Genomic DNA, 12,439 nt, shown 5'->3' on the forward strand with positions numbered 1-12,439 from the left:
CAAAGTCACACAGCTGACAAACGGCTGAGCTGGGATTTGAACCCACACTCTCTGACTCCGCAGCCCGGGCTCTTTCCGCTGAGCCACGCTGCTTCTCCTGGGTAGATACTACCCAGTCTGGTTGGATGAAGTCCCTGTCCCACATGAGGCTCACAGTCTTAATCCCCATTTCACAGATGAGGTAACTGAGGCACGGAGAAGTTAAGTAACTTGCCTAAGGTCACCGAACAGGTAAGTGGCAGAGCCAGGATTAGAACCCAGGTCCTCTTTCTCCCAGGCCATGCTTTTTCCATTAGGCCACGCTGCTTCTCTAGAGAAGCAGCGTGGCCCAGTGGAAAGAGCCCAGGCTTGGGAGTCAGAGGTGGTGGGTTCTAATCCCCGCTGCGCCACTTGTCACCTATGTGGCCTTGGGCAAGTCACTTCACTTCTCTGAGCCTCAGTTCCCTCATCTGTCAAATGGGGATGAAGACTATGAGCCCCACATGGGACAACCTAATTGTCCTTGTATTTTCCCCAGCACTTAGAACAGTGCATGGCACATAGCGCTTTACAAATACCAACATTATTATTATTATTATTATTATTCTCTAGAAGTAGAGAACTTATCCAGAACTACCTTGTACAGCTCTAGAAGTATAACTACCTTGTAGAGCTGGTAGTTGAAGCTGATGGTAGGTGAAATCTCCTTGTATATGTGTTGGTTTTTGTCTGTGGGCATATGAGCTTTTCTTCCTGGTGAGTCTACTTTTCTGACTTTCTCTGACCATCTCTTTATATTTCTTTAAATTGCACTGTATTTTGCAGAAACCAGAAGTGCCCGTTTTCCCCATCTCTTGTCCAGAAGCTCTTTCTGGAGACTTGAGTTTGATTTCCCCTGCTGTCCAAAGGGCATGCAGGATTAACTGGAGCCTTGTCTCGTATTTTCTCACTTGAATGCAGAGATGCTTACAATGTGCAGTGCATTGTACAAAGTGTTGGTAAAAAATTGCAAGGAAATAATGAATAAATCCAACTCCGGGCCTCAGATTCTAGAGTAAATGCAGGAGTGTGGAAGACATACGCCGAGGGAAATAAAAACAGATTAATTCAAAATAAAGCAGCAATTCAACAAGAACAACAGTAAGCAGAATTACAGCAAATCCCTACTGAGAGGTTAAAGCAGAAGCTTCTCTTTTAAATCAATATCTGACTTCCATAAGAGGAGAAGTGAAAGGGAGGGTGATTTGTGTGGTGAACTGCACGAGGGAGCTGAAAGATGATGTGGAGTTGAGGATGTCATCAAACTTTGAGTCTTCGGGGCTACCTATATTCTTTAAGTTTGGGAAACTTGTTTTCCTAACGAAGGTTTGTTCAAAAGTATAAAAGTAAAATAGGTTAATGTTGCATATATTGATATAGTTCCTTTTTACATTTTAAACATACCTTATTAAGAAATGCCTCCATTCTTTATCCCTCTGTCTTTCAATGTTTTTTTATCTTCTAATTTAATGACTTTTTATTTGAAAATAAAATCACATAGGCCTTTAAGATACACCTTTTAAATGTTGATCCTGCTTTTGTGCTCTGCAGTTATGTGCCATTGAATTTAATTGCTGATTAAAGTATCAAGTTAACCTGGGACAGCAATGTTGCATGATTTTTTTTAAAAATTCTCATATGGAGTTTTTTAAAGAATGTAAAGAAAATTAACATATTAGAATTATTTATGATGGAAAAGTTGGAATGCAAATATCTATTCTCCTTATGTTTATTTTCCATCTTTCTGACTCTGCGCTTACCTTCTGGATGTCCTTCGTTTGACTCTTCTGCCCACCTAGCTAAGGGTAGTTCTTGAAGTCTCTTTTGAGTGCTTCAATTCTTATGATCAGTCATTTGTAATATACGGTTTCATGAAAAACCATGATGTTACTGTATAAGCCTCCTTGCTGACCTTCCTTGCCACCTTCCAGACTCTCCCCTCTTCAGTCCTTACTTCACTGTGCTGGTCAGATTATTTTTCTAAAGCATCACTGTGCACACATTTCCTCTTTCCTCAGAAATCCTCAATGATTGCTCATTCCATCAACAGAAACTCCCGATCATCCGTTTTAAGGCAGTCAGCTGTCTCCTCCCTAGTTACTCTTTTCTCACATTGCCACAGCTCACACAAAATGCCCCCCCCAAACCATGGAAGGATGATGAAAAGAGGAACTGGTCTTCAGCGTATATTCCAAAGGCATGATTAGATTTGGGTTTGTTTGCTTTTTTTCTATCTGGAAGAGATTATTTGCAAATAATGATTAGTGTCAGCCCGAAAACTGTGTGCAAGTTCGCATAATACAATATGCAGATGTTTCCTGGTTGGTAATGAGAATTGTTCTGCTTTGGAACAACCTTGGATGCCTTAAGTCACTTTATCAGTGTTCCAAATATCGAATGCTTTAGTTGATCCACAGGTTTTGTTTTTTAAGAAGGGGGAATATTAGTAGGCTCATACTTAATGCCAGTCAAGCTGCTTCAATGGATTGCCCGTTGATGTTTTAATAACTGTCTGTAATCCATCTGTTCTTTGGCGATGAATAAAAATGGTGACTTTTAGTTGCGTGGGAAATAACTGTTACAGAAAAGGCATACTTCCCCTATATGTTTTGATGGCCAACCAATGACAAGTAATCAGATCATATTAATTGAGCGCTCACTGTGTGTTAACTGTACTAAGCGGTTGGGAGAGTACAATATAAAGGAGTTGGTAGTTAGGTTCCCTGCCCACAGAGCTTACAGTCCTGTGGGGGAAACATATTGAGGTAAATAAATACATTTTGGATGTGTACATAAGTGCTGGGGTCTGAGGGTGGGGTGAATAAAGGGTGCAAATAATAGTTTGAATTAACGTGGTGTTTTCACTCGATCGAAGCTCAATATGTTAGGACTTAAGCTGAAGAAAAGATTGAATACTTTGTCAGTGTACGGAACTAGATAATGTACCTAGTCAATGCTCTCTGGCAGACTGTAAGCTAACTGTGTGCAGGGAATGTGTGTCATATTGTTGTGTTGTATACTCTCCCAGTGCTTAGTACAGTGCTCTGCTCATACCAAGCACTCAGTAAATATGATTGATTGATTGTTTAATTGCACTCTTTTGGCCTATTTACAATTTGCATTACTCATCTGTCTCCTACACCTGTTTTCTTTCTCCCTAGCTATTTTGAGAATTTACTTTCCTGTGGCATGTGTGGTTGAAACGGACTATAAAGTTAAAGTCATGCCTAACCCAAAGTCTTAGAAATCCAGTGGAGTTTACCCTTACAGGAATGACTGGATTCTTAGCCAAAGCAAATATGCTTTGAAATGGAAGTTATTATACTTTTCATTTAGATTTATTTCAGAAAGCAATAAAGGCAGTTAAGTCTGTACTTAGATGAAATGTGGTTCTCAAATGAGGTTTTTCCCATCTTTTAGTCTCTGGGCCACAAACCTAAAAACAAGTATAGCACTTGCTATTGCACCAGCTGTTGTGTGTGTTTTTTTTCTTCATATCCCTCTTCATAATCACCATTAAAATATATTTATTTAAAGATTTACCATGTACAAGGCACTGTATTGAGTGTACATAGGAGTGGTAATGCAAAGTAAGAGGTCTGACCTTCCAGACATTTAGCCACAACAAAAAGCCACAAAACTTACTGCATATGTTTAAATTTCATTCACCATTTATCACTGTTCACCATCAAGGGATAAAGTAGAAGTGAAACTATCTTAAAAAAAAAAAAAAACTCTTAGAAATATAATGCTAGGTTGGTGGGTTGGCTTGTTTTTTCACAAGGCACTATTTTTAAAACTAAGAGTGTCTTTCTTCCTTTTTAAAAATGGTTTTAAATTTCATGGAGTATATGATGTCCTTCACCCCGAGGGGTGGGTTAAGTCCAGTGCAAGTGATTGAGATTAGCGTGACGTGTCATGCTTCTTGATATCTTTCGTATTTATTGCTCTATTTATTTTATTAATGGCGTGCATTTACCTATGGTTCTATTTATCTATTTTGATGGCAGTGATGCCTGTCTACTTGTTTTGTTTTGTTGTCTGTCTCCCCCTTCTAGACCATGAGCCTGTTGTTGGGAAGGGGTTGTCTCTGTCTGTTGCCCAAGTGTACATTCCAAGCGCTTAGTACAGTGCTCTGCACACAGTAAGCGCTCAATAAATACAACTGAATGAATTCTGTAGCCATGAGCAGTACTGCCTTTCTAAGCGTGCCACTTTTTTTCCAGTTTATAGCCGTATCCTGGACTGAGTTGCTGCTGCTTTTTTCTCTCCAGCTCTGCTTGGGTGGCAGAGGGAGAGACCTAGACTATCCAGAAGCTGTCAAGGTCAAGCAACGGTGGTGCATTATGACTTCTCAGCTCCATCAAATTGAGAAATGAACGTGTACTTTAGTATTAGTAATCCGTTTCTACTAAAATGAAACAAGACCCCTTACTTTTTGGACCTATGTTTTTCATTCATTTCATTCATTCATCGTTATTGAGCGCTTACTGTGTGCTAAGTGCTTGGGAAAGTTCAATACAACAGTAAATAGACACATTCCCTGCCCATAGTGAGCTTACAGTCTGGGAGTGGGCGGAGGCAGACATTAATATAAATTACAGATATATACATAAGTGCAGGTCAGGGCTACACAAAAGGGAGTGGGAGAAGAGGAAAGGGGCAGCTTAGTCAGGGAAGGTCCCGTGGAGGAGATGTGCCTTTAATAAGGCTTTGAAGGTGAGGAGAGAGTAATTGTCTGGCAGATTTGAGGAGGGAGGGCATTCCAGGCCAGAGGTAGGATTTGGGCGTAGGGTCGGCAGCGAGATAGGAGATTGAGGCACAGTGAGAAGGTTGGCCTTTGAGGAGTGGCTGGGTTATAGTAGGAGAGTAGCAAGGTGAGGTAGGGCAAACTGTTTGAGCACTTTGAAGCCAGTGTTGAGGAGTTTTTATTTGATATGGAGGTGGACGGGCAACCACTGGAGTTTTTTTCAGTGGAGTGACGTGTTTTACCAGAGTCTAGACACCCAAGGGCGCTTAGTGTCCAGAAATCTCCTCATTCCTTCTACCCATTCCTTCCCCTTATTTAAACATTACACAGTAGTTATTATTACTTCAACATGTCATCATGGCCCTGTCTTCTCCCGAGTTGACGAGGCAGGATTAGTCCAAGAGGGAGTTTTTTGATTCTAGAGGAGAATTTTCCACACGATGAATTTAGTACCTTGATTTTCTTCCACTGTAAGCTAGTGGTTGTTTAGCTCTATCCCCACATGTGTAAAAGACACACACTAAGGTTTAGTTCATCCCTCTCTAAAAACTGTCTTGACTATTTTCCCGGGGAATTTAAACTTTGGCTATTTTGTTACTATTAGTTGCTTGACAGTTGATGACATGGTTGTCAGTCAACAGAGGAGGGGATGGAAGGGAGAAAAAGTCAGTATGGTTGGATTTCCTCTTCTGGCCCGCACATCCCTGCTCTCCTAAAGAGGAAATTGGGGGACTCACTTGCAGAGGCTAGAGATTTAACCAGAGTGAGAAATCTCCACTCTGACTCCAATAATCATGTGAGATTCCTCATCTTACCCCTCTCTGCAGGAAAATCCAAGGATTTTTGGTCAAGGTGGGTTGGGCAGCTCCCTTCTTGCCTTTTCAAAATCTCACTTTCTAATTCAACATTTACATTTGGATTTGCACCTTTTATTCACCCCACCCTCAGCCCCAAGCACTTATGTGTATATCTGTAATTTATTTTATATCCATGTCTATCTCCCTCTCTGGACTATAAGCTCCTTATGGGCAGGGAATGTATCTACCAACTCTTATATTGTACTCTCCCAAGTGCTCAATACAGTGCTCTGCACAGAGTAAGCGCTCAATAAATACCATTGATCGATTGATATTGCTCACATCCCACCTACATCATCAAACTCTGGCCTTTCAAGGGCAAAGAACAAAATAGTAACCTAACTGCTTTCTGTTTACCTTTGGTGTATCTATCAGTTACACTTTGTTTACCAAGTTGTGTTTCCTAGAGAAAACATTTGGCCATTGGCTTTAAGGCAAATCAGTGCTCTTCCCATTGCAGCCCAATTCACGTGTGTCATTCTTCTCAAGCCAACCTAAGCACTGAGCTTCATTCTCCTCTTCTCTTGCTGCTGACCTCTCAATCCACTCCATCCTTCCTCCTGGAACTCCTTCCCCATCACATCCATCAGACCAGGACTGTCTCCATCTTCTAAGCCCTCTTAAAATGACATCTCCTCCAGGAGGCCTTCTCTGATTATCATCTCATCTGAACCCTATTCCCTCCTCCCCTCCCCAACCACTGATGCTCCGGCACTTCCACATCACTTAAATACTTGGTTGCTCACACCTATCCCTCCCCTCCCATAGCATTTATGAACTGATCTTTAAATTCTGTTGCTTCCTGCTTGCAGTTTATTTTATGGTCTGCTTCCCTGCTATGTTGTAAGTTCCTTGAGGACAGAGATCATATCTACTAACTCTATTGTACTTTGCCAAGAGAGTACTTTTCTCCCAGGATCTGCAGTTAATGTTCATTCTGTTAACCTGACATACCCTTATTTTCTAGTGGTTATTGGAGAAAGTTTCTCTCCTCTACTTGTTTTCAGAACCAAGAAAGTGGACCTTCCTAGGCAATGTATTTGATTTGTTATTCTAGCGTGACATGGTATTTCTTAAGTATAACCCTGGCTGTTGTATTTGTTACACTCAGAATTAACTTTTTAAGTATTCCAGTAGGCATCTTTGACCAGGAAACATTTTTAGTATAGGTATAAGTATTTATCAAAAGTTGAGTAAAAATATTGGAAAATCTTAAACACATAATATGTTTACAGTTACCAAAATAACATGCAAGTAATTATAAATTACTTAATTATAATTCAGTGCTCTGAACAGGGCAAATAATCAGTAAATACTTTTGAATGATTTGTTGACATCTTCCGTAAAACCTGCAGTTCACTTTCCTTGAGAATCTTATGCTGATATTAGAACTACTAATGCCCCTCCCCCCCATTAGAAACTATCTAAATGGAGTTTTATTTCCATTTTAGCACCAATAAGCACCATTGAAAAAATAGCATTCCCTCCCCCAAAAAGAATAAAAATTGAAGCTATCTAAATGGAGTTTTATTTCCATTGTAAGCTGTGAAATATTTATTGTCCACCTCCAATTATTTCGAGGACTGAGAAAGGAAAATTTCAAAGAAAGTAAGGTACTAGAATTGAAAGCATGTGATAGTAGAAAGTGGACCCTCCTGGGCAATGTATTTGACTTGTTATTCTAGCTTGACTTAATGGTATTTCTTAACTATAGCCCTCGTTGTTGTGTTCGTGACACTCAGAATTAGCATTTTAAGTATTCCAGTAGGCCTCTTTGACCAGGAAACATTTTTTGCTATAAATGTATAAATTTAATAATAATGTTGGTATTTGTTAAGCGCTTACTATGGGCAGAGCACTGTTCTAAGCGCTGGGGTAGATACAGGGTATTCAGATTGTCCCACATGAGACTCACAGTTAATCCCCATTTTACAGATGAGGGAACTGAGGCACAGAGCAGTGAAGTGACTTGCCCACAGTCACACAGCTGACAAGTGGCAGAGCTGGGATTCGAACCCATGAACTCTGACTCCCAAGCCTGGACTCTTTCCACTGAGCCACACTGCTTTTCACAAAATACTGATATAAATGTATATATTTTATCAAAAGTTGAGTTAAAATATTGGAAAACCTTTAGCACATATGTTAACAGTTAACAAAATAGCATGCAAGTAATTGTAAATGTATTGTATGGTGTGTATATTTTCAAAGGAATAAAAGCAGTAGTAGTTTATTTTGGGGGTTTTTATGGCATTTGTTAAGCACACACTTTATACCAGGCACTGTCCTAAGCGCTGGAAAAGATACAGGGTAATCAAATTGTTCACAGTCCCTGTCTCACATGGGGCTCACAATCTTAATTCCCATTTTGCAAAGGAGAGAATTGAGGCACAGAGAAATTGTGTTCTGCCCAAGGTCACACTCGTTGGCAGGAATGTTTCTGTTTATCCTTGTATTCTCTCCCAAGCACTTAGTACACTGCTTTGCACACAGTAAACACTCAATAAATACCACTGAATGAGTGAATGAATGAAGTGGCAGAGCCAGGATTAGTGCCCAGGTCTTTCTGACTCTCAGGCCCATGCTCTATCCGGTAAGCCACGTAGCTTAGGAAAAAAATGAATTTCTAAGGGGTAAATTATAGGTCAAGAACAATGTGGATGACTTATTGAGTAGGAGCTAGGCCTAATAGAGTGGATATAATAACTTAAGCCTGGGAGTCAAGAGACCTTGATTCTAATCCAGACTTTGCCAGTTGCCTTTAGCGTAAGCTTGGCCAACGCAATTAACTTCTCTGTGACTTGGATTCTTCATCTGTAAAATGGGGATTCGATACCTATTCTCGCTTCTACTTAGACTGAGAGTCCCGAATGGGACAGAGATGGTGACCGACCCCGATCTCCGTGCTTGGCACTTAGTAAGGGCTTAACAGATAGCACAGGTGTGGTGCTCATGAAGGTGTTAACTATCTGTGATCTTTCTAACTTTGACAGTTAGAGATTTTCTGATAAAGATCCCCACATCTGGAAGTCCCAAAAGTAGAAATCTGTCTCCGACCGCTGCTGGGGCAGTGGATCTTGCCGTACCCCGCTCTCACCCGAGCCACCTGTCAGCCACATTGCCGGTTCCTGGATCGTTAACCTCGGGAGCTAACTCGGGGACCAGTAGCAGTTTGGATTCGGCTCTCGCCGGCTACGGGATTTAGGAGATCACATTTTATGCTGACCTACTTCAACTAGGTTAAATTTTTATTTTCTTCGTCGTGAAGGCTTTGAGGAAACGTAAAAAACGATGGATTATGTTTTCTTTTTAAAGGAGAAATTGTCGTCAATGAAGTAAATTTTGTAAGAAAATGCATCGCCTCCGACACGAGTCAGTATGATCTGTGGGGCAAGCTGGTATGCAGTAACTTCAAAATTTCATTTCTTACGGATGACCCTATGCCACTTCAGGTGTGTCTTATTTTCATATACTGCTATGTGATTATTCATTCATTCATTTGTATTTATTGAGCGCTTACTGTGTGCAGAGCATTGTTCTCAGTGCTTGGACTGTACAATTTGGCAAGAGATAGAGACAATCCCTGCCCAACAACGGGCTCACAGTTTGAAAGATAAAGCCTTTAGCTGCTGTGAGGTACTGAAACCTGTGTCATGAGGAACAGAGGTCTTCCTTAGTGTAAGGGCTCTGGACCCCATCGGAGAATAAGGGAGACTCTAGTCTTTGTTAATAACAGTAATAATAATAATGGTACTTTGGAAGTGCTTACTATGTGCCAAGCAATGTTATAAGCACTGGGGTGGTTACAAGTTAACCACATGTGTCCCTGTCCCTCATGGGGCTTCCAGTCTTAATCCCCATTTTAAAGATGAGGTGACTGAGGCCCAGAGAAGTGAAGTGACTTACCCAAGGTTACACAGGAGACTAGGTGTAGAGCCGGGACCCCACTGTTGGCTCAGGGCAAATCCTCCAACTCCCCACCCCCTCCAAGCCCACCCTGCAGGAATGCAATGCAGGGGGAACTGAATCTTAACTTCCCAATATTTAGCACACCGGGGAAAGTTATAGCAGTTTCTCACCAGAATGGTTTGCACAGAGTAGGAGTTTCCCAGGGACTGCTAACTGAAGTTACAGCTGCATTTTCCTCCCAGCCGATACTCCTTTAACTGCGAGCGTCTAGAGGGCAGTTGACTGTTTCTGAATCAGTGTCGGTGTAGTCTTCCCAGTGCTCAGTACAGTGCTTTGCACACTCTGTAAGCCCATAAGAAATCATATTTACTGTCCACCTATCACATTGAAGTGTGTCTTAAAACTAATTTTAACTTGGCAAACCCTTGAATGTCAGTGGCTGGAAGGGGTATTCATGTAGAACCAAAAAATACAAAGTTCCCAGCAAAGGTTTAGGAACATTTCTGAAGAAACAGTGGTGTTCTTTGTTTCTGTTTTTTAGCTCATGCTAATGTGAAGAGGCTCTGAAGTATTGGTTAGAATACAATATTTCAGACCAGAGTCATAACTCCTTTCTTCCATTTCTAGCAGTGTTTATATTTTATAACATAGAAAAGAAATTCTCTGTACCTTTTGGCCAGGTGAAAAAATAAATGGTCCTGGAAAAAAAAGTATTTTGTTTAGTATATTCAGTGACTTCATTATCTTTGAGATAGTGAAGATTTTTCTCCCAAGTTTCAATTTGTAACTAAATTGTGCCCTCCTTTCCTTTATCTCCTGTTTATAGCATTACTGGAGATCAGTAACACTGATTTTTAGAAAAGACTTTGCCCACGGAATTCAAATTTTCATATGCCTTTAATCATTCTTTGGTTTAACTATATACAGCCAGATCACTGTTTGTTGCTCGTGAAGTGTGGCAATTCAATATTATTTTTTTCTATACTAGCCACCCTTAAGTGAATTATAGCCTTAATTATGCCTGTGTCTTATAATTTGAAGAACATATTCAGTGCCATTACTGGTCAAATTTAGCACAGTATTCTGGCTCCAGTCCTGGCAGTAGAATGCATAGAGGAAGCATAGATTGTTACCCATCTCGACATCCATCATAATATGACTCAACACCTCTAAATTCCTTTTCTACTTTGCTTTCACTGGTTACCCCTTATAGGCCACTCGTCCATTTAGCTATGCTTCTGTTTAATATACTGATATTTTCTGCCTCCAGAGCATTCTGTAGAAACAAATATATGCTTTAAAAAGGGGATTAAAAAGTGTTGAAAGCTGAAAAATCGTTAGAAATAGTTAACTGAATGCTAGATTTCAAGCACCACTATTAAACAATACATTCTGTTGTTGCGACTCTTCCTCCACATATTTCGGTGTAGCCACTGAAAGTGAGATTGCAAAAGAAAAGCCGAAGGTTTATGCCTGGAAACTCAAAAAGCCTTTTCTTTTCATAGTTTTGGAATTAGAACAGTGTTGTGCATCAGTATTCAGCTGCGAGCCAACGTCGTGTACATTGAATCCGATCCTTGGAAGCAGTCTCTCTAATTTTGGAATTAAAATCTCCGACAGAGCTTTTTGTTTTACAGAAAGCTGTTATGCGGTCCTTTCTGTGTTTTGTTAAAAATGGGTTTATGCCTATCTATGGGAGTGTCAAAAAATCTTATTTTCCTGCAAACTTACTCTTTAAATTTCAGAAATTCCACTATAAAAACCTTCTACTTGGTGAACATGATGTCCCCCTAACGTGCATCGAGCAAATTGTCACAGGTATGTCAAATGTTTATTCGCTTTCCAGTTTGAAAGAATCAAGTTAAAGTCTCGCAACTCTGAAGTTAACTTGGGTTCAGCTGCTGGTAACCTTTTGCTTTTGAAACTTTTCCAGTATTACTTGAGGAGAAAACCAACATTGTGAGAATAGGGAACAGGACCGAGTAATCATATAGTTGTCCCTCGTGCTCAAAAAAGTCATCACTGGGGGTGAGGTTCACTTATGAGTGTGTATGTAGGCTCCACAGTCTCAACCATATTGTGTGCACACAGACTGTTGTGTTATGTTTGGTGTTTGCAAGGCTGGGGCCTGTCTTTCCTTTTGCCTCTTTGTCTTGCTCTCCCTACGAAGCCTCAACTCAAAAATTGTTGCTCCTTTCTTCATCAGAATTGCTACACCGGTCTCTCTGCATCGTTTGAAAAGCAGTGTGGCCCGGTGGATAGAGCCCCATGTGGGGCAGGGACTGTGTCCAACCCGATTAGCTCGTGTCCACCCTAGCGCTTAGAACAGCGCCTGGCAAATAGTAAGCACTTAAAAAAATGCCACAGTTATTATGTGTCGATCACTGTTCTAAGCGCTGAGGTAGATACAAGGTAATCAGGTCCCTCATGGGACTTACGTTCCAAGTAGGAGGAAGAACAGGTGTGCTTAGCACAGAGTAAGCGCTCGATAAATACAAGTGAATGAATGAACAGGTATTGGATCCCCATTTTACGGTTGAGATAAATGAGGCACAGAGAGGTGAAGTGACTTGCCCAAGGTCACATAGCCGATCCAGGTCCTCTGATTCCCGGGCCCGTGCTCTTTCCATTAGGCCATGCTCCTTCACACTTACCTACGCTCGTATTCTTCTTGAATATAATGATGGTGCCACCTTTAAGGTCTTGGGGCATTTCCTCATCGTTATGTCGAGGAAAAGCTTGTGTGCATTTTTAAGCAGGGTATTTCTTCCATGCTTGCAGGTCTCATTAGGAATCTAATCAGGGGAGCAGCATAGTCTAATAATAATGTTGGTATTTGTTAAACGCTTACTATGTGCAGAGCACTGTTCTAAGCACTGGGGTAGATACAGGGTAATCAGGTTGT

At 40.8% G+C, this 12,439-nt stretch overlaps 1 protein-coding gene across 2 annotated transcripts in view; it reads left to right on the top strand.

Annotated features, from left to right (window-relative positions):
• The window catches only part of MTMR10 (myotubularin related protein 10), a 53,738-nt gene that overhangs the window by 15,968 nt on the left and 25,331 nt on the right, over positions 1-12,439 (top strand). For both annotated transcript variants that reach the window (XM_029065658.2, XM_029065659.2), the window contains exons 3-4: positions 8,941-9,077; positions 11,280-11,352. In XM_029065658.2, the coding sequence (XP_028921491.1) occupies positions 8,941-9,077; positions 11,280-11,352 (210 nt within the window). The remainder of the gene's footprint in view (positions 1-8,940; positions 9,078-11,279; positions 11,353-12,439) is intronic.

This window comes from Ornithorhynchus anatinus, chromosome 5, assembly GCF_004115215.2.
Source record: "Ornithorhynchus anatinus isolate Pmale09 chromosome 5, mOrnAna1.pri.v4, whole genome shotgun sequence".
Classification (NCBI taxonomy): Eukaryota; Metazoa; Chordata; class Mammalia; order Monotremata; family Ornithorhynchidae; genus Ornithorhynchus; species Ornithorhynchus anatinus.